This window comes from Betta splendens, chromosome 5, assembly GCF_900634795.4.
Source record: "Betta splendens chromosome 5, fBetSpl5.4, whole genome shotgun sequence".
Lineage (NCBI taxonomy): Eukaryota > Metazoa > Chordata > Actinopteri > Anabantiformes > Osphronemidae > Betta > Betta splendens.
Window position 1 is genome coordinate 1,175,892 of NC_040885.2, and position 27,819 is coordinate 1,203,710.

General features: G+C 46.7%; 4 protein-coding genes across 8 annotated transcripts; 3 read left to right on the plus strand and 1 right to left on the minus strand.

Annotated features, from left to right (window-relative positions):
- The first annotated feature begins 1,750 nt into the window (after positions 1-1,750).
- On the plus strand, positions 1,751-8,833 carry LOC114855375 (dysbindin-like). The gene is made up of 4 exons (XM_029150515.3): positions 1,751-1,935; positions 7,682-7,834; positions 7,905-8,045; positions 8,111-8,833. The coding sequence occupies exons 1-4, from the start codon at positions 1,893-1,895 to the stop codon at positions 8,446-8,448; spliced, it is 675 nt and encodes a 224-aa protein (XP_029006348.1). The 5' UTR covers positions 1,751-1,892; the 3' UTR covers positions 8,449-8,833.
- A 148-nt stretch (positions 8,834-8,981) lies between these two features.
- Positions 8,982-14,360, plus strand: cdh27 (cadherin 27). Its single transcript, XM_029150825.3, has 16 exons — positions 8,982-9,432; positions 10,078-10,200; positions 10,419-10,565; positions 10,642-10,783; positions 10,858-11,021; positions 11,096-11,227; positions 11,326-11,508; positions 11,598-11,914; positions 11,989-12,131; positions 12,207-12,425; positions 12,512-12,733; positions 12,828-12,943; positions 13,012-13,125; positions 13,287-13,397; positions 13,502-13,585; positions 13,711-14,360. The coding sequence occupies exons 1-16, from the start codon at positions 9,412-9,414 to the stop codon at positions 13,912-13,914; spliced, it is 2,442 nt and encodes an 813-aa protein (XP_029006658.1). The 5' UTR covers positions 8,982-9,411; the 3' UTR covers positions 13,915-14,360.
- LOC114855568 (protein LSM14 homolog B-like) lies at positions 14,031-16,952 on the minus strand. Of its 3 annotated transcripts, none has more exons than XM_055509043.1 (8): positions 16,632-16,952; positions 16,347-16,510; positions 16,139-16,268; positions 15,876-16,043; positions 15,709-15,786; positions 15,473-15,613; positions 15,265-15,388; positions 14,031-14,654 (listed from the first exon to the last, which is right to left on the minus strand). In XM_055509043.1, exons 1-8 carry the CDS (start codon positions 16,756-16,758, stop codon positions 14,501-14,503), a joined length of 1,086 nt encoding a protein of 361 aa, XP_055365018.1. In that variant the 5' UTR covers positions 16,759-16,952; the 3' UTR covers positions 14,031-14,500. The 3 variants fall into 3 exon arrangements, with proteins under 3 accessions (XP_055365018.1, XP_029006659.1, XP_029006660.1); XM_029150826.3 differs by having other exon boundaries at positions 15,876-16,061; positions 16,632-16,918; XM_029150827.3 differs by lacking the exon at positions 15,709-15,786 and having other exon boundaries at positions 15,876-16,061; positions 16,632-16,946.
- Positions 16,953-17,530: 578 nt separating this feature from the next.
- Positions 17,531-26,021, plus strand: taf4a (TAF4A RNA polymerase II, TATA box binding protein (TBP)-associated factor). Of its 3 annotated transcripts, none has more exons than XM_029150823.3 (16): positions 17,531-18,080; positions 18,222-19,150; positions 19,502-19,620; positions 19,863-19,937; positions 20,719-20,808; positions 20,904-21,026; positions 21,147-21,236; positions 21,358-21,570; positions 21,702-21,843; positions 21,925-22,000; positions 22,174-22,343; positions 22,695-22,825; positions 23,023-23,148; positions 23,844-23,900; positions 23,998-24,120; positions 24,642-26,021. In XM_029150823.3, exons 2-16 carry the CDS (start codon positions 18,358-18,360, stop codon positions 24,804-24,806), a joined length of 2,493 nt encoding a protein of 830 aa, XP_029006656.1. In that variant the 5' UTR covers positions 17,531-18,080; positions 18,222-18,357; the 3' UTR covers positions 24,807-26,021. The 3 variants fall into 3 exon arrangements, with proteins under 3 accessions (XP_029006656.1, XP_029006655.1, XP_029006657.1); XM_029150822.3 differs by having other exon boundaries at positions 17,531-17,983; XM_029150824.3 differs by having other exon boundaries at positions 17,531-17,895.
- The last annotated feature ends 1,798 nt before the right edge of the window (positions 26,022-27,819 follow it).

The following is a 27,819-nucleotide window of genomic DNA, read 5'->3' on the forward strand; positions in this document are numbered from 1 at the left end:
CTTCAGCCTCGGACGCGCAGAACAAAACAAACCCAAAAGGCTGCGGCGCCGAGATCTGGAGCGCGATCTGACGGCGTGTGATGCTCCCCGCTGGGGGAGGCGTGACGCGGAGCGGCTGCTTTTGAGCGGCCGCTAACTGCCTTTGATCGCGGCGCGCGGAGGTGAGCGTCGAGCGCTACAGCGGTCGTCTGCGCGGACGGGGGGCCTTTCATCGCTGTGCAGACGCCGTAAACAATGTCCCTTCGCCCTCACCCACGCGCAGCTCAGCTGCCTGCTCGCTTTCTATATATTTTTCCTCACTTTCCTCGCCGCTCGCCCGCTTCTTTCATCTCGTCTCGCGGCTCGAGAAAGACGAGTCGGCTGTTTTGGCCCCGGCTATTGATTGTGCAGGGCCTCCGCAGGTGAACCCCCGGTTATGAGGGAGCCCACGCATAATTTAGTTTGAGGTGAAGAGGATTTCTCACTTTGAGTCAGACCAGGCTTCCTGTGCCCACTCACTCTCTCTTTCCCGTTCTGTGTCTGTTTTCTCTCTGTCTGTCACACACACACACACACACACACACACACACACACACACACACACACACACACACACACACACACTTCTTTATGATACAGATCGCCGGTCACTCCCACCACTTCCCAACTGCTGCCATATAGTCTGCACTGGCAGTTTCACTTTGGCACCGACGCCAAGTGTGACACTTATAGTGAAGGTTTCAGTGCCCACACACACCATGTTTCTGTGCATTTGTAGATGAACAAACCAAACACTCTTGTAGATTTACTGTCTTAAATAGACTTTTGAATTATGAAAAATCATAAAGGTGCACTATATATTTTAATTACGTTATTGTGCATGACTGAAGAATGTGATTCTTGCGGAGACTCCCACCAACTTTAACAACTAAGGCGCGACACTACACTGTTTCACAGTCTTTGTCTACTGCTGATGAAGTGAAGAGAGACGGTGATGTAATGCTGCTTTGTGAAGCTGCTGCATGCAAATATTGTGTAATCAGCAGGTCCCGCTTAGAGGAGCCAGCACCGACGTCCGTTCTCCACGAGATGGCGTCAAGGACGCGCGGGGTTTAAAACGTGGCTGTCGTTCAGTGCCAGAATGACTTTGTGTATCAACCAAAGTGTGCAAACGTAATAAATGAAACCATTACTAAGCATAATGTTTGACAATGATGAATCAAATCACCTTATTAGTGATGAAACTAATGTCTGGTGAGGCTTGTATTTTGATTCTTGAAGCGATTAATTAGGATTTTAAATGAACATAAGTCAGGACTAATTAATGATAGTAAGCGTTTCTCCTTTAACAAAACATCACCTCCTGGCTCTCAGTCAATTAAATCCTAAATCAGATCTTTTTAAACTTGTGCCCAGATTTCTAAACTGAACAGAATTCTATTTAGATATTTTGTGACGCAATAAAAAAACTGTTGATCGTCACTTGACCCCGAAGGTGAAACAGAAGAGAGAGCGTTTAAGGGTTCAACTAGAAGAAGGGAGACAGGGAGAGGGAGACACAAGGGAGGAGGTGAGGGCGAGGGAGGGGGTGGAAGGAGACCAAAATAACAAAGGCATGTGTCCGTCCATCCTCGGTGTTTTCCACTCCGTTACATAAAATCCCACCTTCTCTCCTTGTACCCCGGCCTCGACTCCTCCCTTCTCCCTGTCATTGGTCGGCCGCTCGACTCCGCGGAGCTCACGTCCCTCATTCAAGAGGCTCGGAATCCTCCGGGGGTGGAGGGGGGGGGGGTGGGGCGGCTGAGCGCAGTGGGCCACGGTGGAGCCGCCTCCAGTGAGCAGAGGAGCCGGGAGATGATCGTCTGGCCATCGCACGCTGGTCCGTCGCCCGTGCGCTCTGACTCTGCAGCAACATGAGCTCCTCCTCAGCCGACCTGCACGGCAAACGACTGCCCTGTGAGTAATTCTGCTACCGCTCCTTCAGCACGAACTCCTCTGTTTGAGGTACTTGTGAATGGAAAGAGAGTGATTTACAGAGTTTTTATTATTAGATGTGGAGAAAGACATCACAGAGGATAATATTCACCATCAGACGTACAGCACACAATGTTTAATGTTTTAATGACTTATAATGAGGTTGTTTCCAGTCACAAATTCTGTTAGTGTCAACTCTGTTAAACTAAACAGACTGGAGTCAGAAACTGTGGGACGAGCCCACATATACTCCAGTAATCTCTGCTTTCTCTAATCGTTATGCTTAGGTTCTATATGAGGCGTGAGGTGTGTGTGTGCTTCTTTGTCTGTGTGTGTGTGTGTGTCCTGCATAATGTGGAAGCCGGTGTGACAGTTCAGTCATCGCTGAATAGCTGCTGCTCTTGTGCCGTTCCCTGAAGTGACCAAGTGCTGCGCCGGCCAAAACTACTCAGACAGGAATGTTGAGTCATCACCCTCGCTAATGTTCTTCACTAATTCCAAGTGAATAGGTCACGCTGTCGCCACACACACACACACACACACACACACACACACACACACACACACACACACACACACACACACACACACACACACACACACACACACACACACACACACACACACACACACATGGATTAGGGCCAGTACGTGGGTCGAGACAAAGATCTCCTATTTTTGATGGGATTGGCCAACGGTGACACACCGACCCAGATCGGACCTGACAGTGTCATTAGTTCCAATGAGATCAGTGTGTGATTTCATAAAGGATGAAGATCTCACTTTCTTTACCTCCTTTATTATACAATCACTTTTTGATTATGCTGAAAATGTGCCAAAGAGCAGTATACTGTACTGGTGCTTTATGGGGTGAAGGAGTGACCAGCTGTTGAAAGGGTGTCACAGATTCAGATTGTCTCTATTGCTCATGTATTCTGAGCTCAGTCCCCCTGGATGTGACCCACATGCTGTGTAAGTACTGTTTAATGAGCAAATTCAAGGCTAAACGTTCATATGATTTTCCGTCTCAGCCTTAAATTAATAACAGCCAAAGGGATTCACGTCTCCGCTCGGGTCGTTGGACCTTAACGTCGGAGCCACAAGTGGAGGCAACTGGGATCAAGCTGAATAAGGTTTAACTAGAACACAGACCAGCTTCATGTATTAGATCTCATGTCCAAACAAACCCAGATTTGAATTCTATCAGTGATTAACTAGAAAACTACACTGTAGCTGGAGCTTAAAATCCTGCCTCGCTGAGAACTAATAACTTGGGGCTCTGGGGTTTAGCTTGCGCTGACACCTGTTCAGAAGTCAAAAAGGCAAAGCACGTAACAACTAAAGAGTCAGGTGCAGACAGACAACATGACTCCATTCCCACTGAACACACCGTGTAACAACCTCATCATGTGTAAGGCATCAGCGCTAAGAAGGAAGTCAATTAGGATTTTGACCTGATTATGTCATTTCAGTGAAGCTCTGCTCAGTCATACTTTATTATTAAGCCATGAGTCTTGTGTGGACGTGCGGGGCCATAACGAGTTTATTCCATTGTAACAAGAATGAATGTTGTTGTTTTTGTGAGTCAGTCTAAAACTAGTGCAGCATCTGCAGAGCGCGCTGCCTCGGTCTCAACAGACGGTGTTGACTTTAAACAAACGTCTTCACTGTTTACTTCCAGCTGAAGGAAGAAGCGCTTTAAAGCTCCTCCACAAATACGAGGAGCGGCTGTGCAGCCTCTCCAGGAACGACTGGGAGCAATGAGCGCGTCGTCATGGGGAAAAAATGCTTCGCTCTGCGAGAACCTTGGTCTTTACCCCTAAAGGCAGAGAAACGCACTTCATCATCCTTCACCTGGAACGGTGAAGCTTTCGACTGTGATTATTAGAATACCAGCTGTTAGTGTTGGTCAGTTCTCAGTAAAGGCCATTTTCTGACCTCTGACCTTTGTAAGATATAAAGAGGCTGCTCACCGGTGCTGATCCGAACCCGTGACGGTCCTGGAGCTCATGGAGGGCAGTGGGACAGGCCGCTGACCTACAGACCGTCCCATTGTCCCTGTGGCTGTGTTGAGAGCGACTAAAGGGTTAACGCTGATGTCACTGTTGTCCTGCCGGTGCTGGACGTTGCTTTGTCCCGGCATAAACAGCCAGATCAACGGCGGCCATAAATAATTCACAACTTGCAACCGGAGCCCAGTAAGTGGAGGCTTTTTGGAGACAAAACAGGGCGAGAGAGGAACCAAAAATAAAACGGTGAGTCGGAGCAGCTGCAGCGTCTTGGAGCTCCTTATTGTCTGTGTCACTCAGCTCAGCGGATCTCACGCGTTGGCATCGCAGGGCTTTTAGAGGCGTTCCCGTCCTAAAAGCCTCAGGATGTGCTGAGCAGGACGCGTTGGAGCGCCGGGTCCTCAGCCTCATGTTTTAATAATGAATTAACGCTGCGTTTAAACCTCAGCGCTGCAGCCAACCAGTTGCTCTTCAGGAACCGAGACGGCATTAATTACTGCTACAGCCGTAGCGGAGCGGCTGACTCCCTAATGACCGGCTGCAGACGGCGAACAGCCGGCTCCCGCTGAGGTCGATGCAGTGCTGGAAGGTAGAGGGAAGAGAGACCCTCTAAAAATAACACCACACCCCCTTAACTAAGGAACCTGTGCTGGGTTCTTCTCCCTCTGAGCTTCTCTCCAACCCACAGTCTTGCGTTGAGGCTTCTAAGTGCTTCCTCTCATTTCTAGCTTTTTATTTTGCCAGCATCCGTGACCTCCCTGACCTCTGTGTGTTCGAAGCGCGCCCCCTCCTCGTTGCAGTTTGGATGCTGCCCGTGTGAAATCAAACCTCTCTGCTCCGGCAGACCGGTCCATACGTCGTGTGGCCTCGGCCAGAACAACTGTTACCTCCAGGCGTCAGGTCTGCCGTGGTGATCAAAGGTCAGCGATGTCAGCTGGTGCTTTTATGAATATACAGCCACAGAGGGTGTTTGAGTAAGGGCCAGGAAAAGTACTGAGACAGGAAAAAAAATAGTGAATAAATATTGGCATATAAATTTTTTTTAGAATTATTACAGATTTTATTTTTTCTGTATTTAGTTGTTTATTTTATCTTAATTTTGTCAAAATATTATTTGAATTTTATTTATTTAAGCATTTTATGTTATTAATGAATTCATTAATATAATTATCAATTTCTTTAATAATTTAATGCCAATGTATGTTTATGCAGTACCATTTATATATATATATATATATATATTTATCTCTGTAGTGTTTAATCTAAAGGTGCAATGGCTAAGTTAACACAAGGATGTCCTGTGTGTGACACAGTCAGAACTATTTAAGCAGATGTATGTTCACAGCGGAGAGGAAATGATGGCTTCCACTCAGGGGGTTGTTTAGCTGCGACTGGATGTCCTGGAGGAGCCGTTTTCTTTAGCTGGGTTCTGGGTTCTGTCCTGACCTTCCCTCTTCCTCATCCCGGGGGGCGGCGCCTCTGAGCTCACATTTGCTCGTTGCTCAGTAACGGGCTAACGGGAGCCCCTCGTTGACACTGAGCCATGCTATCTCCACATCTAGCCCCGAGATTCACGCGCCGCCTCTGTCATTTGTGCAACTGGTGCTTCTGAAGCAGCCTCTCAGGGCCCTGTCCTTAGAGATGCGACAGGGGACAACACATGACACACACTTACAAAACAGACAGACAGTAACGCGCTTAAAAAATGTCGTCAAACTTATTGGAGAACTAAATTTGTGTATAATGATATATCTCTTTTTGTTTTTGCTGAGTGGTTGGGTTTTATTGATTGAGTTGAAACGTCTTTTGGCTTTTCACTGACGTCTAAATTATCTGATGAACTGCTGAGTATTACCTCACTACTGCATCCAAATGATTTCCTGCAACTGGCATCATGTGTAAGGAGTGCAGGCCAGTCCCGCGCCCTTGTATGTCTGCCTTTGTGCGGCTCTGAATAGGCTCTTTCTCCGACTGCCCCCTGAGCGGAGGATCCGGGCTTGTTTTTGTGTGGGGAGGCAGAGTGGCATACAAACGCATCCGGCCAGCTCTGTCTGTTCCCGTCATTCTGCATGTCCAGCCAGTCCTCAGCCCTGATCTACGACCTTTCCTTCCTCAAGTCCCACAGAGGAAGGTCGGGATGGAGGGAGACGAGAGAACAGAGGAGAAGGATGTACAACGGAGCGTAAGCGCGACAGAAGAGCGGCTGGTGTGAGGTCAGGGATGAAGAAATGAAGAAGAAAGAAGCGAAGAAAAAAATACAAAGAAGAAGAAAGATGCGTAGAAAAATACAAAGATGCAGGTGGAGTCATAAAGAAACACAAAAAACACCAGCAGTTACAGGGACAAACAAAGAGAATCTAAAACAAGGTTTAAAAGAAAGAATTAGGGACGCAAATATAAAAAAACAGATGGAAAAAATTAAAACTCTGAGACAGAACACAGAAAGAGAGACAGCAAAGAAACAAAGAGACGAAATAACAGATACTGGGTCAAACTATGACTCCAGGTTGTTTACAGGGCGTCCTTCTTGAGCAGCCACGTCCCCTTCAGGCCTCTAGCATGAAAGTAGAGTCTCTGGGTGACGTCCTACACATGGGCACTGCTGGAGTACTGTACAGGGCCTGATTCTCCTGTGCGAGTGGTTCAGCTGATCAGAGGTCACCGGGGTCACCTGCAGGCAGAGGGAGCCTTATTGATCCAGGAGAAAAAACGGACCAGGGAAGCAAATCGATGCGAAGACGCTCCTGTAGCTTTGCCTTCGACCCTCCACCGGATCCCCCTCTAAGGAGAAGCAGTCGATGCTGTGATCAATCAGGGTTTAACCGAGTGAGGAAAGCTCCAGGTGAAGCGCCGGCCTGCTCCTGGAGCCTGGAAGGAAAAGACTTATTTTGTCAGGCACGTTTTCCTGTTTATGGGGAATAACCTCGGAACAGACACGGTGAGATCTGTCCATTCCGGGGGTGCGACACCCACGCGATCCCAGAGTGATGGGAGGCAGGCTGTCAAACAGAGAGCAGAGCTGCAGCCCCGCTGTGGCTCTGAGGAAGGAATCTGTGGATTGTTTGAGGCTTCTCGCGCCGTTCAGAGCCTCTGGAGTTGTAAGAACCAGGCTGCTCCAGCAGGAATCTCTTCATGCTGCCGGAGACGGTCCCTGGAACCTTTCCTCGGTGTCTGTCCTCCATCACACACACGGGTGTATTTATAGAGCCGCTCTCATCACAGGCCAGATAATCTTTGCAGCTTGGACGTGTCTTTAAAGCCTCATTCAATTAGCTCAGATCTACTCCAGTGGGTAATGGCTCTTCATAACACAAAAAACATAGCTGAAGCTGAAGCTAAGTAGCTTAGTTGGTGTCTGTATTCTTGGAATAAATAGCTAAACACAAAATACACAACATCTACTAAGATACGTTGCCGGTTAACAGATTTGTAAGCCATGGTTGAATGTATTTTAAAATGTAGAATATTCTAAATGTTTCCTTAATTACTCAACTTTTGCTAATGGACAGGTATAGTGTCTGTCTGTGTATTTTGGCTAAATGCTACAGCTTTTGTGTGTATTATGCTGTAGGTGTGTTATTAGCAGAACAAACCTGGCTCGTTGTCGCCCCCTTGTGGCAGCAGCGTTTGACCCGTTTGCCTGCTGTGCGGCAGGTCAGACAGGGGAGGTCTGCGTGAGGTGAGGTCTGTGTAGTGAAGTCTCTTGCTGTGCTCCCCAGCCGAGACGGAGCGCGGCCAGAGGCTGCCAGATGTGGACGTGGCGCAGCAGCTCAAGCTGAGGGAACGACAGCGCTTCTTCGAGGAGGTCTTCCAGCACGACGTGGACGTTTACCTGTCGTCCGCTCATCTTTGCATCAGAGACTACAAGAGGCGTGAGTTTCCCTTCTGCGAGCGCTCGTGGGCTCACGTGCGGAACTCACAGATCTCGCTCTCTTCCCTCAGCCCCCATTGGCAGCATCTCGTCTATGGAGGTGAACGTGGACCTGCTGGACCAGATGGAGCTGATCGACATCTCGGACCAGGACGCGTTGGACGTCTTCTTCAGTTCTGGAGAGGAGGGGGTGCTGACGTCGCCGCTGACGGGTACGAAACCTCCAAGCACAGCACACCAACAAAACCACAGCCTGATGACACTTTTCATCCGACAGGCAAAGGAAACAACAACAACAGCAGCGGCCTCTTTCGACACGTCCTGGAGGGTCTGGAGGCCAAGTCCCGCACGTCCTCCGCATCTTCTCACTCCTCCTTGGACAGCCAGACCGCCAACGGAGGCCACACCCCCGTGGCCGGGTCCGATGACGACGAGACACACACCAGCACAGCCAGGAGGAGAGCGGCGCCTCCAGAGAGGGAGCCGCAGCCGCAGACGCAGCCGCAGACGCAGACGCAGACGCAGACGCAGTCGCAGTCGCAGACGAAGCCGCAGACGCAGACGCAAACGAAGCCGCAGACGCAGATGCAGCCGAGTCTGACGGCAGGACAGTAGCAGCAACAGAGGCCTCTCCTCTGCGACTGCCTCCCCCCGTCGTAGGACTGCTCACGTTTAGCCTGTAGCTGTTGGACACAGAGAACTGAACTTTTCCTTCAAACTCTCATCTGGTGTCACTCCTGTTTCGGCATGTTTTAGAGAACGTGATGTGTTCCCCTCTTTTTGACCTCACAGGATCATTGACTGATAACTCTGGTGCAGCGATAACATTAACATATTAGCATATTTAGCGATAGCAAAACAGATGAAGAGTGATACTTATAGTAATCAAGTCAAAATGAGATTTCTAAACCAATTGAAGCTTATTTTCCAAACAATGCAAATCTTTGTTGTTAACTCACTGAACATGTTTCCTTGTTTACCAATAAAAGACCAGAAGACGTGTCGTGTGAACAAACACGTTTTTGGTTGTTTGCCCAACAGCTCTCAGACAGTGATTTTAAAAAGGCTGCTTCAGGGGACGCTCACGGCGGCCTCAGCCCCAACCTGTAGTTCAGCTTCATAAAAAAATGTTCAAACAAGTCAAGTATGCAGCGTCTGAGATCGCTGTAGGTCAGCGTCAGCGAGTACAGTACGTACTGTTGGTGCTTCAGAAAGATTTAAACACTGAAGGAACAAACACATGCACTCACAACCACATGTACTTACTATGTGTATATTTATATCATATGCATATACTATAATAGTAATTCTGAGCCCTTGAGCAGTTTTCTTGAAGACGTCAGAATTGCTGATCCGACTGAACTATTCTCATTAAACCCAAATCTCTTCATTACTTCCTCAAAAGCTCCAACCTGGTTTGTCCAATGCAGCCGAACAAGTTCATACAGATATTGACCTATATGAATATCAGGTGTGTGTGTGTGTGTGTGTGTGAGCTGAGGGGGCAGGGTCTCACTCTGCTTCGCTGCCAGAATGCACAGTTCTCACACTCGGAGTTGGACTCAGTGACGAGGCATCATGTTCTGCTTCATGCTCCTGGTAGGTGGCAATAATACCTCCATGTCTAGTTCTGTGATATTCAATTAATGGCATGAAATCATTTTATATGTGTGTCACTTTCTGGTGAATATTGTTTTGTGATGGGGAAAGTCACAGTAATGGGTTCAGTTTTTAGCAGTGTTTTTGACTGTTCTTGCTGTTTCATAGCGCTCCGCCACTCAAGTTCAAGCCCAAACTCTAGAGGTGACGTTTCCATACGTTTATTTTATAACTTGGCAAATGAACTAAATAAAAATAAAAGTCTTTCTCGTTTAATAGTTTTAAATGATGAGTGCAAACATTTTGACACAAGAGATTTTACAAATAATGCCTGTTTGTGCAGTTTAAAAGAAGCGCTTCCACCAATTCTCCTGCTGTGGTTCAGGCACATGCTGTGTTCATGTGTCCATAGGTTAACATCTCCAAACAATATCCAAGCAGATTAACATATAAAAAAACAAGGATAGAGGAAGGATTTTGATACTATGGTTTCTAGAAAAAAAGTGTCAGAGCACTTTGAAAAGGAACTGGTTCACCAACTCTGGTTTCTGCTGCATGACTAGTCTTAAACAAAGGTGAGAAGGTCTTTAATCCTTCTCGGCATACTGATGTTTAAAGACACTTCAGGTGGTGTTTGTCTTTCAGATTTACTATTTGTCGAGCACGACATGCTCAGAGTTGCTGGGTCGTTACAGGCGGGCTTGGATTATAGACTCCTTCACCATCGAGGAGGGGCACCCGGGGCCCTTCCCATACGCACTGGGAAAGGTGAGCAAGCCTGTAATTTAGCAAATGGGTCCGACTACTGACAGAACAAGAACACTAACAGCATTGTTTGTTAGACAGCAAGGCAAAAATTCAATTAAAAATGTGTGAGGAGGCCCCGGACACTATACAGGACATGATTAGAGACACTTTATGTCCAAATTTAATTTAGATCTGTTATTGTGAAATCAAATCTTACGATTGAAGAATGAACATTGCAGATAAACGTTGAGCGGAACTACTGGATATTCTACGATATTTACGGTGAAGGAGTGAACGAGAGCCCAAAGGGAGTGATCTCCATCGACCAAGAAGGAACTCTGTTTGTCCACAAGCCTGTGGACTACGAGGAGAAGACGCTCCTTAAGGTTACGCTCACCGCATCCTACGACAAGTCGTACTTTTTCTCATGGCTCACTCTGAATCATACGCTTCACTCCACAGCTGACATTTGAAGTCCGAAAGGGGAATCACCTAATTGACACCAAGTTAGGAGTTGAAATCCATATTAAGGACATCAATGACAACCCGCCACGCTTTAACAGGGATGTTTATGAAATCAGAGTCAATGAGAGAAGCAAACAGGGTAAATAAAGTAACAAAAACATGGGACTTTGTCAACTACACTCCCTTCTACAGTTATGAATCCTTTCCCAACAGGATCCTCTCTGCTGCGACTTGACGCCTATGACAGAGACCAGAGAGGGACACTAAACAGCACCTTCCACTACGAAATCAAAGCTGCGTCTCCAAACATCGCAGACACACAATTCTTCGTAGACGCAGCTGGAAACATTTCATTCAGGGGATGTTTGGATTATGAGGCAAGCGACGGATCCACCGTGAGCTGCCTAGTTACCATTTTGCACGCCACTGATTATGACTTTGTGTTTACTAGGCAGCTAAAACCTTCAAGTTACTGGTGGAGGTCAAAGACCATGGCGACGTGGTCAGTCTGTCCAGTTCTGCCACCGTAGTCATCCATATCCAGGATGGGAACAACCACCTCCCAACTGTTGTGGGTCAAACGGTAAGAGAGGCTGGGTTGACCTCTGACCTCTGCTTCAAAATGCACCTTGTTGTCCCTCACTGTGATCAGCAGCAGTTACTGATGGGCGTCTGCATTAGGGCTCCGGTAAAGTCAGGGAGGAGGAGACTGGCTCCTCTCCCCTGCGGCTGCACGTGGCCGACGAGGATACCCGGAACAGCCCCGCGTGGAGAGCAAGGTTCATCATCCGAGGTGACGAGGGAGGGCACTTTAAGATGGAGACGGACCCAAACACCAACGACGGCGTCCTGACAGTAGTGAGGGTGGGTGCTGTCGGAACGCATGCCTCGCATTGCAGGGACGCCTTCGTCTAGTCTGACACATGCAATTGACGCAAGGCTTTTGGTTTCAGCCTTTAAACTTTGAAGCGGGAGCGCGCAGGGAGCTGACGATAACAGTGGAGAACCAGGCACCGTACTTCTCCTGTAAAGTGGTGGAGAGGACGGCGTCACCCCTCTGGACGGTGGACACCGGTGGGAGTGGGGGTCCTCACTCTGTGCCTCAGCCTCACTCTGTGAACGTGACGGTGGAGGTGGAGGACATCAACGACCCTCCGGTGTTCAGCGTGGCTGCCAAAGAGGCCGTGCTGAAGGAGAACTCGCCCCTCGGAACCTGGGTGGAGAAGGTGACGGCTGTGGATGCCGACGCCACCTTGTCTAGAAGTTTCCTGTAAGTGGCTTGTTTACTCTGACATATTCGAGACGTGCCCCGAGGCCTCCTACGTTAATCGAGTTTGTCTCCAGGTACAAGGTTGGAAGTGATCCAGCCGGCTGGGTGACGGTAGATCCTCACACGGGCGACGTCACCACCATCAAAACCCCCGACAGAGAGTCTCCCCACGTGGTCGACGGCATCTACACCATTGTGCTGCTGGCAGTAGACGACGGTACGAGTCCGGGGTCGCCGCCGCACCGGCGCCCGTTGAACAGGGGTTAACGCTGGGACTGTTCCTCTGTGCCAGGCTCGCCGCCGGCGACGGGCACGACAACGCTGCACATCCACGTGAGCGACCAGAACGACCACGCGCCGCAGCTGACAGCCGAGCGCCTGGACGTGTGCGAGTCCGACGGCCTCGCCAACATCACGGCCTTCGACCTGGATGAGAGTCCCTTCGGAGGGCCTTTCACATTCGAGCTCCTGGGAGACGTCAAGGGGAAATGGAAACTGAAGCCTTCGTACGGTAGAGGAGCCGACGCAGTGTAAACGTGCCAGACAAACCTTAGCTCTTTGCCTGAACAATGATCCCATCTTGTGGCCGTTGCCTAGGTTACACGGCTGGACTGGTGAAGCAGCCTGGCGTGTTCGCTGGCCAACACATAATCACTCTGAAGATCTCCGACATGCAGGGAGAGTTTGTGGTTTATAACCTGAGTGTGACCATCTGCGACTGCTCCGGGACGTCCGCCTGCAGAACCCAGAGGAGCGGCGGCCCAAAAGCAGCCCCTCGCGCTTTAGGCATAATGTTGGCCTCGTGGTTCTTATTCCCCAGTAAGCACCGGCCTCCGCCGTCACAGATGAAGTCGTAGCCTCTGCTGTTGTCACACCTGCGGTTACTCACGGCGCTGTTTGCTGTCACCGACAGTCCTGCTGCTGACGGCAGTCGTCGTTTCCTGCAAAAAGGAGTTTGCCAGTTTGCAGATCGACGACTCGGAAACGCTCCTGGAGTCGAACACGGAGACGCCGGGGACAGACTGCAAGGTCAGAGGGCACAGCTGCTCCGACTTCCTCCGTTCTATATATACTGACTGTCTTCCCTCCACATAAAGGTACCTGACTGGGTTCATCACTCACCTGTAGTGTCCTCTGTCGAGCACAAACACCCACCAAAGAGGCACAATCTCAGTAACGAGGAGCAATGCACTACGGTTTCACGAACGACGGTAGGGGCTAATTTCTGTAAAACTGAAAAAATGCACCAGTCTGGACACACCCAAAGTTCAGTTGGTGCTTATTCCTCCCCAAAATGTTTGTTTTAGGATTTAGAGAGCTTCCATTTTGCTCAGTGACCTTTAAACTTTTCCTCTGTCATTGTCCTCAACAGCATATGGAAAAAAGCATTTGTGAAAACTATTTGGACTACAGGAGAGAAAACATAAGCTACCAATTCCAGCCAAGTGACACCTGGAACCATCAGCATGTGTTTTCAGTCAAGGTTAGTAAGTCGCCTTTCTTTAAACCCAGACAAGCCAAAGCAGCCAACAGCTCATTACATGGAGGCAGTGACTGAGCAAATCAAAGTGTGTGTGTTGTGCACAGGAGGACATGAACACAACTGATTTCCTTTACGAAACAGACGTGAGCTACATGATGGAGTCAACAGTCCTGGCGCTGCTTCACTGGGTTGGTAGCTCAGTACATACTGTAGTGATGTGTAGCATATCGCTCATGACTTGTGTTAATTTATAGTTGGACTCATTAGCTCACAGCAGTCAAAGCCTCTAGTTGTGGTTCTTCCTCCTCTGCAGAGGCTCTCGACCCTACAAGCAAACGAGGATAATCAGGACTATGAGCCCCACGTCTACGCAGAGGAGGGCGACGCCAACGACCTCTTAGAGCTGGAGGACGTCACCTTACCCGATGAGGACGAGTTGTTCAGGAAAACGCTGAGCAATTTGGGCTCCAAGTTCAACCAACTGGCTTCGATTTGCCAGCCCTCAGTTAAAAACTGAACACAAGCGCTTCTGTAAGCATCAACTGCTGTGAGCAGGGGGTCAAAGGAAATGCTGAGCTACTACAGGAGCTCATTCACAGGGTAACGGAGAAGCAAAACCTGTACCAAACTGAGTTCAATGACAATTTACACTGTTGAGTCTGTTTTTTAATAGCAACTGTTGCACATTTCTCTACAGCTTGACTTTACAATGGGGAAAAGAAAAAAAAGCAGGGACATTATCAATTTTATCATAATCCAAGTTCAGCTTGGACATAAACTTTGACAGTCAAGAAGACTATTTGAAAATCAAAAACAAATCAACATGCTCTCTAGCCTGTTCAAAACAGAATCCACATTGCATGCTTCCAAACCAACCAATTAATACATTGGCTTAAGTGCACAGCTGCTGGATTAAAAATAAATTGCTCTCCCATTTTACATTAAGGGTGTGAAGTACATTTTTTTAAACTGTACATCAATAGGAAAAAAAAAACATAATTTGCTTCAAGAGTTTCAAAAGCTGAAAACAGGGGCGCATTTCTTTTTTAAATAAGTAGAAAACTACAATATTTACATGCGTTAACAAATATTAAACAAAAAACTCACACCCTCCCAGCACCCATTTTAGGGAGGGGGCGCTGCTCCGTGTTGCTCGGCCCTGTGCGTCCTCGGCCCCTGAAGCCTCGGCCTCTCAGGAAGCGGCCCGGCACGCCGAACGTCTCCATGTTCAGCTTCTTCTCCTCCGCCCAGGTTCTCCTGAGGATGACAACAATTACTCAAACATGTAATGTCACAGAACTTGTCAGCACCCGTTCACTAGAGTCAGATTCCACAGTTGATTTCTAGAAGGACCAGGGCTATTTAGAGAACCAGTGACGGCATTTTTATTTTTATAAACATACACCCATATGAATTTATTTTAATTAGGCATCCACTGTGTACATTTACATTGAAGCTAGCATAGATTGTGGAGTTTTACAGTCAATCTCCATATAAATATAATTATGCCAACAAAAAGATACTGTTTGTTTAACTTACATCCAAAGGCAAGTGCTTCAATAAATAAAGCTTCCCATCTTATTTTTGCAGCTGAAGCAACATTTCTTCATTTTACAGCATTAACTTGACCTTAACAGCCCTAAGAGGTCAAGAGTTTAGCCCTTTAGAAATCTAGACAAAGCAGATCTGATGTGGACTTACTGACACACCTGTTTTTGTTGACCAACCATCATTAAGAGCTAAAGGACCCCCTCCCTCTATTCATACAGGCAATTGTATTTGGGACTGCGTAATCTGTATCGCTTCTTTAGTGAATAACATACAAATCATACCAGCCAAATATGCTGCAGAACCATCACACAATTACCTGGGCTTAAAATCAGAGGAGATGTTGTCAAAGAAGCATTTTGCTTTGTCGTAGTATTTATCTCCGTGGGGTTCCTCCTCCGGCACGCTCTGGTTGTCCTGGGCCTCCTCAGTAACCTCCTCAACTAAAGCAGAACACCGTTTTATACAATGTCAAACGTTAGTTATTCAACTGAAACGGTTGGTTGAGGTCTGGGACGTTAACGCACCTACAACCTCCTTTGTCAGATCGTCTTTAAACTGAGCGTTTGCCGTTTCAAAGTCGAAGTCCGACTCAAACTGCAGAGTTGTAGGCTTTGAGCTCTTCACTAGAAGCTGTCCTCGGCTTCTGTTCCTGGATCTGCGACTGCCTGTGTGCGAGCACCAAGAAATGCCAAACATACAAATTACTGCTACTGTACGCGTCTGCCAGCGAGGACTAACGCACATTGTATTAATTTAACACCTTGTTTTTGTCTTTGTTTCTGACTGTCACTACTTAGGCCTTGATTCTTTGATGCACTGGGCTGAGATGGTGCCCGACCTAAATGCGAGGAAGTTAAAACTTAGGAATGCGCCTATAATGGAATATTGTGTTAATATTGTGTGTTAAATATTAAGTCAGGCAAGTACTGGTTGGCAGATTTTCTTTCTGAAGCTGGGAACCAGCTCTGGCGGCACGCTGGACTGGACGGGCTGGCTGCCGGTTCTGTGGCCGGGGGGAGGTCTTCCCCTTTTTCTGAGTGGTACTGGTCAGCGGCACAGTCTGGACTGCCTGCTCCACCATGGGTGCTCTTCTAACTGGAATGCCATGGAGCCCTGATTATGAAGACAAACTAATTATTTAAACTTACGAGGGCAAGTACAGCCACAAATAACAGTATTCTAAACGGTACCTAGTCCTAGAGCTGCATTGTATTGCTGGTTGAGTAGAGAACTTGCAGCCAGCTGGTTGTAGGTGGGCATGACGTCCCTGTATGGGCTCCACCGTGGGTGATAGGCAGCACACGGGCTGCCAAGGGATGACTAGAAGATCACAGGAAAACCAAAAGCAAATAAAAGTGAAGGGTTTAGAGAGTGCTCTAGCGTCAGCAAGTCAGATACCTGTACAATAGCAGGGTCCCGAGGCAGCCCATGGTGGATTTTTGGTGCTTCCGACACAGTGATGTCCTTGATGTCGCTGCCTCTGAAGATGATGTATTCATACATTTCATCTTTTGGGGGCACAGGTCTGTCTGTGTGCCGGTCCTCTGTCCCATAGGATTTAACTGGGTGAAATTAAACAAGCACTGCGTTTAAGTATTAACATATAAAATATAAACATTTTAGGGAAATAAAGCCATGCGTGGAAAGACTGAGAAAATACCGTGGGTCACATTATGGGCCTACCTTTAGCTAAAGCCACCGTGGACCTTTCTGTGTCGACAGAGGACAAAATCCCCTCATACCGAATCTGCGCCTTGGATATCAAACTTATCTTGCTGCCGATGTAAGGAGTTCCTCCTCCTGCGCTCATGTTTGCAGTGGAAACACGTTTTCCAACCGAGAAGTCGCCGTTAACTCGCAGAGCGTTACAGCACAGCGTACACGTAGGACACCAGTTAATTAGCAGAGCGCACAATCAGCGAGCACCTGCGCGTTTTATAACACTGCGTAGGCCCTGCCTCTGTGCCGCAGGCTCGCCTGGTTAAACAGGGTTCGTTGCATTAGGTAGCCGGCGTACACCGCGGAACCCGATTTAAACTGGATAATGACCTTATATTGTGCCAGTGGTGGCTGAGCACCTTATGTGGAGCAACTTATTAAATTACCCTTAATCGTGTAAGATTTTATATACCTTCGTAGCCCATAGAAGGCAGCTTTATCCAATATAACGTATCATCATGATATACTGTATTAATAAAAATGAGACGTAATTAAATGCACGTTAAATTACGAAAGAGTAAAATGACAATTTTAACTCAAATACCTTTAATAATAATGATAATAAATGACAGCACATTTTTCTTGTATTTGTTTAATTACAGACCAAATTTATCCTACTGCATATAAATCATTAAAACACAAGCGTTTTATAACGGTGCTTTGACTTGCCTGTGGCATGTATGTGCAACTTATTTAAATGTCTGACGTCTGGAGTTGTACTGGTAAATACAAAGAAGTACATTTTATAAGTGCTGAATCCGGCGCTTGTGGGAGTTTCACTACGCTAAATCCCGTGACGGACTGACAGCAAAGTATTTCCTTTCTACAAGGAGGGTGGGGCGCCCTCAAACGCCTCATACCAACAGCAACAGCAACTTCACTTGGTCGCTAAAACACTGCAGCCATCTTGCACAGCGCTTCGACAGCGTTTAAACTCTGAAATTCGGTTTGTTAGCTTGTAGTAAACCACGTTATTGTTCCACCGAAAGTCACACTACACGACTGTGAAGCGGAATATGCGTCGTGGTTGAGTAAACTCGCTGTCAACGTTGTAGCATTTAATGAAACTATTTCGTCTCCGATACGACGTTGTGCCGTCTCGTGCCTCCCGTGGAATGACAGCTGAAGCCATTGGTTCCGCCTTTTAGAATGAAGGACAGCCAATCACAGGTCGCGAAAATCCCTGCGCGGAGACGTTTGGTTTTTGTGCGCACGCGCACGTCAGTTGGTAAGTACCTCACTCCTCACAAACTCGCAAGAGTGTGAAGATGGCGGTTGGTCCCGGCCCGCTGGACGATCCGTTTTTACACACAGAGGTGAATAAAGCGGTAGTTTGTCATCCTGTCCGGTCTGTAGCGTCACAACTGTCGGGTTTGTGTCACAAGAACAATTTGGCTAAACACCAGGCAGCCGGTAATTACATTGCTATAGTTCCGGGACAAGGGGTAGCGCGAGCTAATGTCCAACTGGGACTTGGTCAAGACGATTGCTAAAGCAGGTACGCTGTAATTACTAATGTTCTTTTCCTCTTTTTCTCCGGGTATACACGAGAAGCAAGCACCGGAGCCGACAGAGAAAAGCCCTAGATGTGTCAGAGTCTTGTCCCATCACAGCCAAGAGTGTCTGTGTTCTTCCTAAACAAGTTGAAGCGCAGGGGGTCTCGGCATAACGAAGTCCCCATGGTTCAGCTATGGACGCATCGACGGCCAGCACGGACTCCACTGCAGGACACGACCCCGGCAAAGCACTTGTTAGCGCCGATGTAACTTCTCCGCCTAATCACCAAGGGAAAGTAGACTCATACTCGGCGCAGACTTTCAATGGGAGCCGAGCTATGAACTCTCAACATTCAGGAAGCGCAGCCCCTCCGGGGGGGACGATAGCGACAAGTGGCGCTGGGAACAGCAGCGGTGCCGCGGCGTCCGTCACAGCTGTCAACAGCGGGCCAGCGTTGTCGAAAGCGCTGCCCGCTGCGATCGTGCCCCCTTCGTCCAGCAGTGTAATCCAGACGCCCCCCGTGAACTCGCAGAGTGCTGTCGCTCCAGCTCCGGCCGCGAGCCAGGCATCGGGACCCACGGTGACGCTCGTCAGGCCGCCTATGCAAACCCCGGGGTCGGGCGCAACTTTGAATGGGAGCAGCGCTGCCGGCACCGCTGTAGTCGCCGGTGCAGCAGCAGCAGCAGCAGCAGCAGCAGCAGCAGCAGCGGGTCAGACAGGTATCACCGTACAAAGTCCACTTGTAAACAATGGCCCGCCGTCCAGCTCGGTGTCTGTCAGCGCGGGCTCGCACGTTATCAAAGCGGAGCCCCCCGCCACAATAATCCAGTCGATGCCGCAGCCGGCGGTCGGCGCTCCCCGGCCTACGGCGACGGCAGCCGCCGGTCCGGGCGGAATCCGAGCCCTGGCTCCGCAGATGCTGGCACCGAGGCTGCCCCAGACCTCCCCCGGACAGCCCAGCGTGCATAACATCCACATCCCCCCGGGTAGGTGAAGCCTTGTTCAAAAGCGAAAATTGATGCTTATGTGCAAAAACTTTAAGTTATTTGTCTCATAAAGTGAGTGTTTAGAGTAACACATCTAAATATTTAAATAATACAGGCCTGGATTATTATGTTCTGGCGGCGTCTAGGTAAAATTCGCAATATAAATTGCTCTTTTTCCGGCTTGATGGATGCTATTCATTTATACAATTTTGTAACAAATAATATGAAATAGTAAATACTAATACTTGATAGTAATATTCATAGTAAACATTTATGCTGCATCAACCTAAAATAGTATTTCTATTAAATTACTATTAACAACTAAATGTGTTGTGTGCATTGGGATGTCAGGGATGGTGCTTGTTCGCAGTGAGAGTGGACAGCTGCTGATGATTCCACAGCAGGCGCTGGCCCAGATGCAGGCTCAGGTACCGCGGAGCGCTACACCAACAGGTGTGCCTCCGAGCCCGGTAAGATCTCACAGCCTGCTAAGGAGCAGGATTATGTTGAAAACTCCAGTGTCTCGTATTAAGCTTGACATTACTACAATGTAGTATGTTTTGCTTGTGCTCCTGCTAACATACTAGAGCACCTGTTGAGTAAAATGCTGGATACAGTTAATTCAGTGTGTTCGGTGTAATGACCTAGTGCCTCTTTGGGTTTGAGGGAAGTCAGTGTTAGTCATCAGGTAATAGTTTGTGCCTCGTCTCAGTCTGCAGGAAACACCATCATCACCAGACAAGTTGCTCCTAGCACCACTACTCTTCACAGACCCCCAATCCTTCAGGTAAACTCACTGGCTGTTGTCATTTCTGATTCTGATCTTTCGACTTATAGTAGTTGCTCAAGTTGCAAACTTGCTCACTCTGGGTTTAGTTGATTGAAATGGTAGAAACAGTGTTTTTCAGTTGTTTGTTTTTCTTAATAATCATGCTCAGTTTCCCAGATTTGTTATAGAAGACCTGAGACCCAGACTTAAAGGAGTTATACTATTATATTATATTACTATATAATACTACTATTATACAAGGGTGAGAGGGGGCGAAACTAAAAATGCAATGCAAGATATTTGCTGATTATTTGCTTTTACCATATTTACCTCAGCATGTTTGCTGTAGTTTGAGTGTTGGAACTGCAGACTACTGCTGCCATGGGTCTGTGTCAGTGTTACAGTGATGCCGTTGACAGAGCAGGTAGAGATCAGTCAGGGCTGTGTAGGCATGTCATCGTGGAGTCTGGCTTATGTCGATTCTCTTCCTCCAGCGTGTTAATATTGCATGTGCTCCATCAGAGCGTGCCTTGATGAAGGCTTTACGTCAGAAGGCATCAGCAGATTTGTCAGCTGGATTTTAAGTGATCACAAACTATCATGGCACACCACTGAAGCACTGCGTAATTACATGGTATTTTGGGGGAAAACAAACACAATGAAGTGATTTTTTTACAAACGATTACCCATCTGAAATTCAGCGGGGTGGAAGTGCACCTGTTTCCTCTCACAATCCAGAAGCATATTTGAAATACAGCTCCAAAATAACATTTTCTGATGATGTTCTAACTCTTTCTAGGGCACAGTTGGGGCCACAGTACCAGGAATGACACCCAGAACCGTCGCTCCAGCTACTGGGACCACGGTTACCTCAGTAACAGTGAGCAAGGTTTGTAGTGTTGAGCCCACATTACCAAGTTGGAGTAGATGCCTGTATGTGCTGTTACAATAAAGATGTAGTGACACGTTGCGTGTTCTTGGCAGGAGACAATAGAGAATGTGAAGAAGTGTAAGAACTTCCTGGCTACGCTCATAAAGCTTGCGTCCAGTGGGAAGCAATCAACCGAGACTGCAGCCAGTGTGAAGGAGCTGGTCAAGGACCTGCTGGTGAGTGAATCTCATCCAAGAGACACACGATAATGATATTAACATGTCAACATGTCATATTGTTTGCACTTTTACCACTGAGAATTGAGACATGTCTTTGTGTAAATAACATTGTGCTAGGAGGGAAAACTGGAAGCTGAGGAATTCACCAGCAGATTGTACAAAGAGCTCAACTCCTCACCCCAACCTTACCTTGTGCCTTTTCTTAAGGTAAGAAAAGTTTTGCTTTATTATTAAGTATAAAGGGTGGGGTCGTTTTTACAACTGTAGGAAAAGGGAATGTCATGTTGTGAATTCCAGTAAGGTTTGTCCACCTGTTTGCTGTCTGTAGCGAAGCCTCCCGACGTTGAGGCAGCTCACCCCAGACTCAGATGCCTTCATCCAGCAGAGTCAGACCCCCCAGTCAGCCTCAGGTCTAGCGTCCTCCACCTCCCCCTCCCCCGCTACAGTGGTCCTCAGCAGCCTAGCCCCTCGCCTCACGGCTCCAGTCAGCAGGCCTCAGCTCCAGCCGGGCGTCAGCAAGCCAGGGCAGACCCCCTCACTGGTAAGCTGACCTTTTTATTTGACAGGTGTCAGCTCCGCTTAACTTGAAAACCTGCATGATGTTGCTTAAAAACATAGGGGATGCATTTCACTGAGGAAATAGTTTCTACATTGGGGTGTTTGTATTTTCAGGTTCTTCAGCCTCAGCAGCAGAGAGCAATGTTGAGACCTCAGGTAGCATTACCGACGACCCCCATTGTGACTCTCAGGAATCAGGCCCCCGGCCGCATCATTCTGGGTCAGCAGCAGGTTCAGCTTAAAGAGCTGCAGCCAGGTGAGGTAGTCAGTCTGTCACCTGCCCTTGGGTGTGTGTGGGTGACCAGCGGTACTGACCATTGTCTTATTTTTCTTCCAGTTCCTGTGAGGCCAGGAGCCACTGCAGCTTATTTTTTGGCTCAAAAGAAGTTGAAAGAGGCGGGTGGTACTTTCAAGTAAGTATAAAAATATGAGTTTAAATCAGATTACACAGGCATTACCTCCAACTGAAAAGGAAACATAATTTTACAAATCAAATAAATACATAACTCAACACTCAGCCCTGCAGATGTGATACATTATAATCAGTCTATTGATTGGCTTTGCCGTTCTGCATCTCTGTTTACAGAGATGATGATGATATCAATGACGTGGCCTCGATGGCCGGAGTGAACCTTTCAGAGGAAAGTGCTAACATCTTAGCAACTAATTCTGGACTTGTGGGAGCGGTGACACATTCCTGTAAGGATGAGGCCTTCATCTCTTGCGCCTTGCTGCAGAGGAGAATGCTGGAGATTGGTGAGACGCTGATAACATTAAGGATTGGATGACATTCATCCTGTCGTCCGTTTATGACAAGGTGCACTTTGTAAGATTTAGTGACATCTAGCAGGATTGCTGGAGATTACATTTCAGTACCCCCCACACGCCGCCTCTCCCCATTTCAAGCATGAGTTCTCCCATGTCTCATCTTCATTGTCAAAATGTAGCAATCTGCAAAGGTTGAGTTTGCTTTAGAGCCTTATATCCTTCTTCCTAGTCGTCCAAGCGGTCCCGTATATGTCACCACAGTCAATCTGAGACAGGCACCTCTAAATCTACACACTGCAACCTTTAAAGCACTGAGGTTCCACACTGCTTCATTTCCAGGTAGGAGGTATGGCGTAACAGACCTGGGCGCGGAGGTGGTAAACTATGTCTCCCACGCTACTCAGCAGCATCTTCAGAAGCTGCTTGAAAAGGTCTCCCAAGTGGCCCAGCAGAAAAACGTCAGTTTTAAGGTTTGTTTTCCATCCACGGAAGAAGTTGCACTGTGTTTCCTTGGTTTAGTTATATTTACTGTAGCACAAGCCAGATTCCTTTGGGCACACACAGTAGTAGTGGTGGGTCTATTACTTTAAAATTCAAGTGACAGATGTGTCTATTTCTCATTTTGTCATGCTTTTGATTCTAACTGTAAAACTTTAATTTGTACCAGGGGGACAACAACTATGAGCAGAGCAGCGATGTTCGTGTTCAGCTCAAGTTCTTCGAGCAGCTGGACCAGTTAGAGAAACAGCGGAAAGAGGAACAGGAGAGAGAGATCCTTCTAAAGGCAGCTAAGGTACAGCGTTACAGACAGACCTTCTCTAACAGAATCTGTTCTGTGCTTTATTCTCTCCACAACCACCTTTAATGTACTTCATCCAGTGTGTCTGCACGGTGGTTTGAAGCTATGTTAAAAGCATTTGGGCAACTGATTTTGACTCACTCTCATGATCCCTTTTAGGAAGGAACTCTGAATAGCGTCTCACAAACATATCATAGGTGAAATTACATGTATTTATTATACCAAGCGTAATTATGACATTAAATGACTAGACTAAGAAAACAGTTAAATAAATAAATAAATCTTCATGCAGCTGCGGTACCACCCATTAACGACTGCAGTAAAGCAGGAGCCTATTTAAGCTGTCATTTACACACTGGAAAGGTCGCCTGTCCATCAGGGCCACACATATACAGTAGACAAACAACCACTCACACAACGCTCTAATATTGGACACTTGTTGATACATGCTGATGTTACCCACATTCCAGAAGCTTTTAGTCTCTGTTCCTTTTTCCACCTACAATGGGGGACAAATTTTAAAAATCTAATTTAGATTTGATCAAATATATATCAGTTTTCACTGTTAATGAAATAATCTCACACAGAGCTTCCACGTTTCCACCCTGACATTCTGTTGGTTTTTGCTTTAGTATGCGATCTCTGATAGTCTGTCCTCTGGCAACAACACTTTCGAATGTGTCTTGCAGTCTCGTGCTCGTCAAGAAGACCCAGAGCAGCTTCGTCTGAAGCAGAAGGCAAAAGAGGTAGGCTGGAAGCAGCAGGAGAGCCCACAAGTCTCACTTTCTGTATGTTTAATCACCAGATGCTTGACATGAATGTCGGCATGTATGTGTTGTGCAGATGCAGCAGCAGGAGCTCGCTCAGATGAGACAGAGGGAGGCCAACCTGACTGCTCTAGCAGCCATAGGCCCAAGGAAGAAAAGGAAGATTCTGGACCCTTCTTCCTCCTCTTCTGCAGCTGAGGTAACATTAAACAACACCATGACCTGGTAGCTTAATTATTCACAATTACTCTTTCCAACGATTGTCTCATTATTATTAGCTTAAGCGAACATCCATGAATGACTAACTAAATTCACAAAGTGTCAACGAGAGTCCCCAGTCCTGACAGAATCCGTTTATCAGTCCGTACTCGACTGAAACATGGACGATATAAAGCTTTTATTTGCCCAGGCAGAATACTAGACCCATGGATTGTTACAGCTGACTCCTATAATCATGATAATGATTGACCTGATAACATTTAAACATGTTATCAGCTAATACAAAGTGATTAGTGTTCTCACCTTTATCTGTTGCATTCAGCTGTTTGTTGATGACTTCAGTCACTGATTATTAGAGCAACACACAGGAAGGCTGCAGCCAGATGGGGTTAAACAGTGCTATTTAGCTTTATCTCTGAATGGTGCAAATCTAAACCTGAAAATGATTGATTTATAAGACCGTATAATGATACCACATACCTACTTCACCTCACCTTGCAGGGATCGGGATCGGGTCCCTCTCAGTCTGGTGGAGCCGGCTCATCGGGCTCCAGACCCACGCGGCAGCGCATCACGCGCGTCAATCTCAGGGACCTGCTCTTCTGTTTGGAGAACGAGAGATTTACCAGTCGCTCCCATTTCCTCTACAAGGGCTTTCTCAAATAGACTTGATGTCAGAGATGAGAGGATGAGGAGGAGAGGTAAGAGGGCGTAAATGAAGTGTGTGGAGAGATCAGCTGCTCCCACTGTAGAAGGAGAGTAAGAGACTCTTAGGAGATGAGGGGAACGATTGCAGTGACTTCGCACATTTAAAGGCTTTTCAGATATGCCTGATAACCTGAATCAAAGTAGTAGCCACATGGAATGGCCTCTCTACCTCCCTCCTCAAATTATGCCTATTTTCTTTTCGAACAATCATGGACTTACTTACCCTGTAACTTTGTTTCCAAGAAAGTGCAAAAAAAGGATTATGTTTTATGAGGAAGGATTTTTGTATGAACAAATAACTACTTGTACAACTTTGCACTGTAACACAGCATAGTTTATTTTTGGATTATTGGTTTGTGCATTAGGCTTCGTATGTAAGTTTTATTAGAGCACGTTTTCTTTTCTTTTTTAAAAAATTAAGATAGTTTGAACTCCAAACTGTGTATCCTACTGAGTTGCCTTCCTAACGACGAATAAGCCATATAGCCATCCTGAAGCTATTAACCCCGTCATATCCCCGAAGCAGGAACTTGCTTTGTCATCTCTTTCTCGAATCTCCTCCACATATTTATTCACTAAACTCAAACCTAAATTAATGTTTTAGTTATTTATTTAATTTCTTACACGACACCTCAGCTGTTTCATGTAGCTTCAGTTCCAAAACACGAGGTGCATTTACCTGCATAGGACATTTTTCAAAATCAGTTTTTGGCATTTTTTGTTGTATCGATCACAGTTTGAAGAGGTGTGGTTTTAGTTTTGTTTAAAAAAAACTGTTAATTTGTTTATTTTTTAATTACATTGACATTGATTTTTAGAAGTTTAATGGGTGTCAGGTGGCATTTAACCTTTATCGCTATACCAAACATACATCTACCTGAAACTGATTTCTATTTTTGTAGCTGCCCACCAACACATTCACACGTTTATACTCTTTAATAGCGCCTGCCAGTGCCCTCCAATCATTCTGTATGCTTATACTTTGGTGTGCTACTGGGCAGCCCCTTGCGGTTATATTATCTAGGACAGAAGAGACTGGAGTTTCTTCCTGTATATTTGTAAATGTTACACCTAAAGTTTTACACATGGTTTTGTATAGAATTGAGAATTTACCCATACAGCATAAAACATTTTGTCTATTAAAAGTTTGAATAAATAACGGTTTTACAGCAACGTTAGTCTTTGTGATGCTTTTTCTAAACACTAGAGGGCAGAATTGTATCATGAGCCAGCTCTACTGTGGCCACTGAGTGATTCTTGTACATGAATAAGCTGACTGAGCTGAGCTGCCTTTAATTACGTCTTACCTTTTCACATATATGTCTAAACAACCATGTGCCATCTGCAAAGCCACATATTGTGCACAGTTTGTGACCCCTGGGTCTAACCAGCCCCTCCAACACACACACATACACAGTGCTTTACCAGTCTGTGCTTATGATTAGCTGTGTCGTTTGAGTCCATCTCCATTATCAGCCCAAAACACAGTGCATTTGCAACAGCTGCAACATCAGCTGTGACAACAATGGGGTTGAAATAATTAGGCCATCGTGCTGCTGGGATGGACGCCTGATGTTACAATGACTGGGAGCAGCTTTTGTATCTGCACAAACCAACAACTATAACTATATAACAACACGAGTGTACATTTGGAACTCTCTCATAAACCACTACTTTAACTTCTATAATGAAATTACTTCTGGTGGCCACTGGGTGGCAGTAGCTCATTATAGCCCTTCACCTTTAATTGAAATAAATTAAAACTACGTCCTAGGGTTTTATAATTATAGTTAATGTTGGCTGGTTACATTTGAGGTGTATTTCTCCGTTTAGCACTAGGCCAACCTGTGTGGGCCTCCTGCAACACCTGACATGTTCTCGGCTTTGTTAATGGCCATGATGCTGCTGTGAGAAAGCAGAGGCACATAAAAGCCCGGAGCACAGAGCCAACACAGCCCGACAGTCCCTCACAGGCGTCTTTTTCTGGTGGCGGGGATGATTCAGGTAAGGCCTCGCCCCTTGTGCCTCATCCCAATCCAATATTTTTCCTGGTAATCCCCCTTCCACTCTTCAACACTGCTGCTCTTTCAGAGTTAAGTCCACATAAGCTCCCACTTGAGTGCCAGAGGCAGAGCAACAACAGGGATGGTGCGGTTGCCTAGCGACATCTCAGTTACTGCACCTGAGGGTGTTGGGTAAACACCCAGAGCCTGCCAGAGGGAGGAAGAAAGAAGCACCATCACCATTTCCTTCCTTGACATTTATTAAAGGGGGCTGTTATTAATTTGTTACATTCACTGTTGTCATTTTTGCTTTCACCCCAGGGTGAGATTATATAATAACCATATCTGAAGCTAGTTTATTTGTGTGTGTGTGTGTGTGTGTGTGTGTGTGTGTGTGTGTGTGTGTGTGTGTGTGTGTGTGTGTGTGTGTGTGTGCAGGCATGCTGAAGCCTCTGATTGTTCATCTTTTCTTATCTGTGGATGCTTTTGTTTGATTCCAGGATGGGATTTGACTGCTCTGATAGCGCTTCACAGCAGGGTCCTCTTCTTGCACTTTTGTGATAAGTCTCCAGTCTAATTTTTTTTTTGCTTGTTTACGCTCGTGGAGGAACATCAAATTTAATGATGGTTAGAGGCTGATTAAATTTTCCCCAGCCCCCACTTCTTACATGAATCGGAAGGTTGTGAAATTCTTCAGACCTCTATAGCTGGAGGAATAGGAATGCTAAAATATTTCGTTCGCTGACATTACGTTGCAAATCAGTGAATCCAGAATTCCACTTGTAATCCCACCATATTCATGCTGTGAGACAAATGCAATACTAAAAGTCGGTTAATTAATTTTATCCTTTCAACGCCTCCTTGCATATTGTTGATTAAGCTTTGAGCTTATGAATAAAACTCCTATGAGGGACATGAGGATATGATTTGGATCAACTGATGTGGCACCGTGTGATTCACTCGGTGCA

What these genes read in the sequence shown, in the direction of transcription:
- LOC114855375 (XM_029150515.3), top strand. Translation starts at nt 1,893, where the DNA reads ATGAGCTCCTCCTCAGCCGACCTGCACGGCAAACGACTGCCCT. An exon ending in GCACGGCAAACGACTGCCCT is followed by an intron (nt 1,936 to 7,681) that starts GTGAGTAATTCT and finishes TGTGCTCCCCAG; the next exon opens with CCGAGACGGAGCGCGGCCAG. An exon ending in GCTGACGTCGCCGCTGACGG is followed by an intron (nt 8,046 to 8,110) that starts GTACGAAACCTC and finishes TTCATCCGACAG; the next exon opens with GCAAAGGAAACAACAACAAC.
- cdh27 (XM_029150825.3), top strand. Translation starts at nt 9,412, where the DNA reads ATGTTCTGCTTCATGCTCCTG. An exon ending in TGTTCTGCTTCATGCTCCTG is followed by an intron (nt 9,433 to 10,077) that starts GTAGGTGGCAAT and finishes TTTGTCTTTCAG; the next exon opens with ATTTACTATTTGTCGAGCAC. An exon ending in CGCCGGGGACAGACTGCAAG is followed by an intron (nt 12,944 to 13,011) that starts GTCAGAGGGCAC and finishes CTCCACATAAAG; the next exon opens with GTACCTGACTGGGTTCATCA.
- LOC114855568 (XM_029150826.3), bottom strand. Translation starts at nt 16,758, where the DNA reads ATGAGCGCAGGAGGAGGAACTCCTTACATCGGCAGCAAGATAAGTTTG. An exon ending in GAAAGAAAATCTGCCAACCA is followed by an intron (nt 15,787 to 15,875) that starts GTACTTGCCTGA and finishes CCTCGCATTTAG; the next exon opens with GTCGGGCACCATCTCAGCCC. An exon ending in TCTGACAAAGGAGGTTGTAG is followed by an intron (nt 15,389 to 15,472) that starts GTGCGTTAACGT and finishes GTTCTGCTTTAG; the next exon opens with TTGAGGAGGTTACTGAGGAG.
- taf4a (XM_029150823.3), top strand. Translation starts at nt 18,358, where the DNA reads ATGGACGCATCGACGGCCAGCACGGACTCCACTGCAGGACACGACCCC. An exon ending in CCTCAGTAACAGTGAGCAAG is followed by an intron (nt 20,809 to 20,903) that starts GTTTGTAGTGTT and finishes TGTTCTTGGCAG; the next exon opens with GAGACAATAGAGAATGTGAA. An exon ending in GAGGCGGGTGGTACTTTCAA is followed by an intron (nt 22,001 to 22,173) that starts GTAAGTATAAAA and finishes CTCTGTTTACAG; the next exon opens with AGATGATGATGATATCAATG.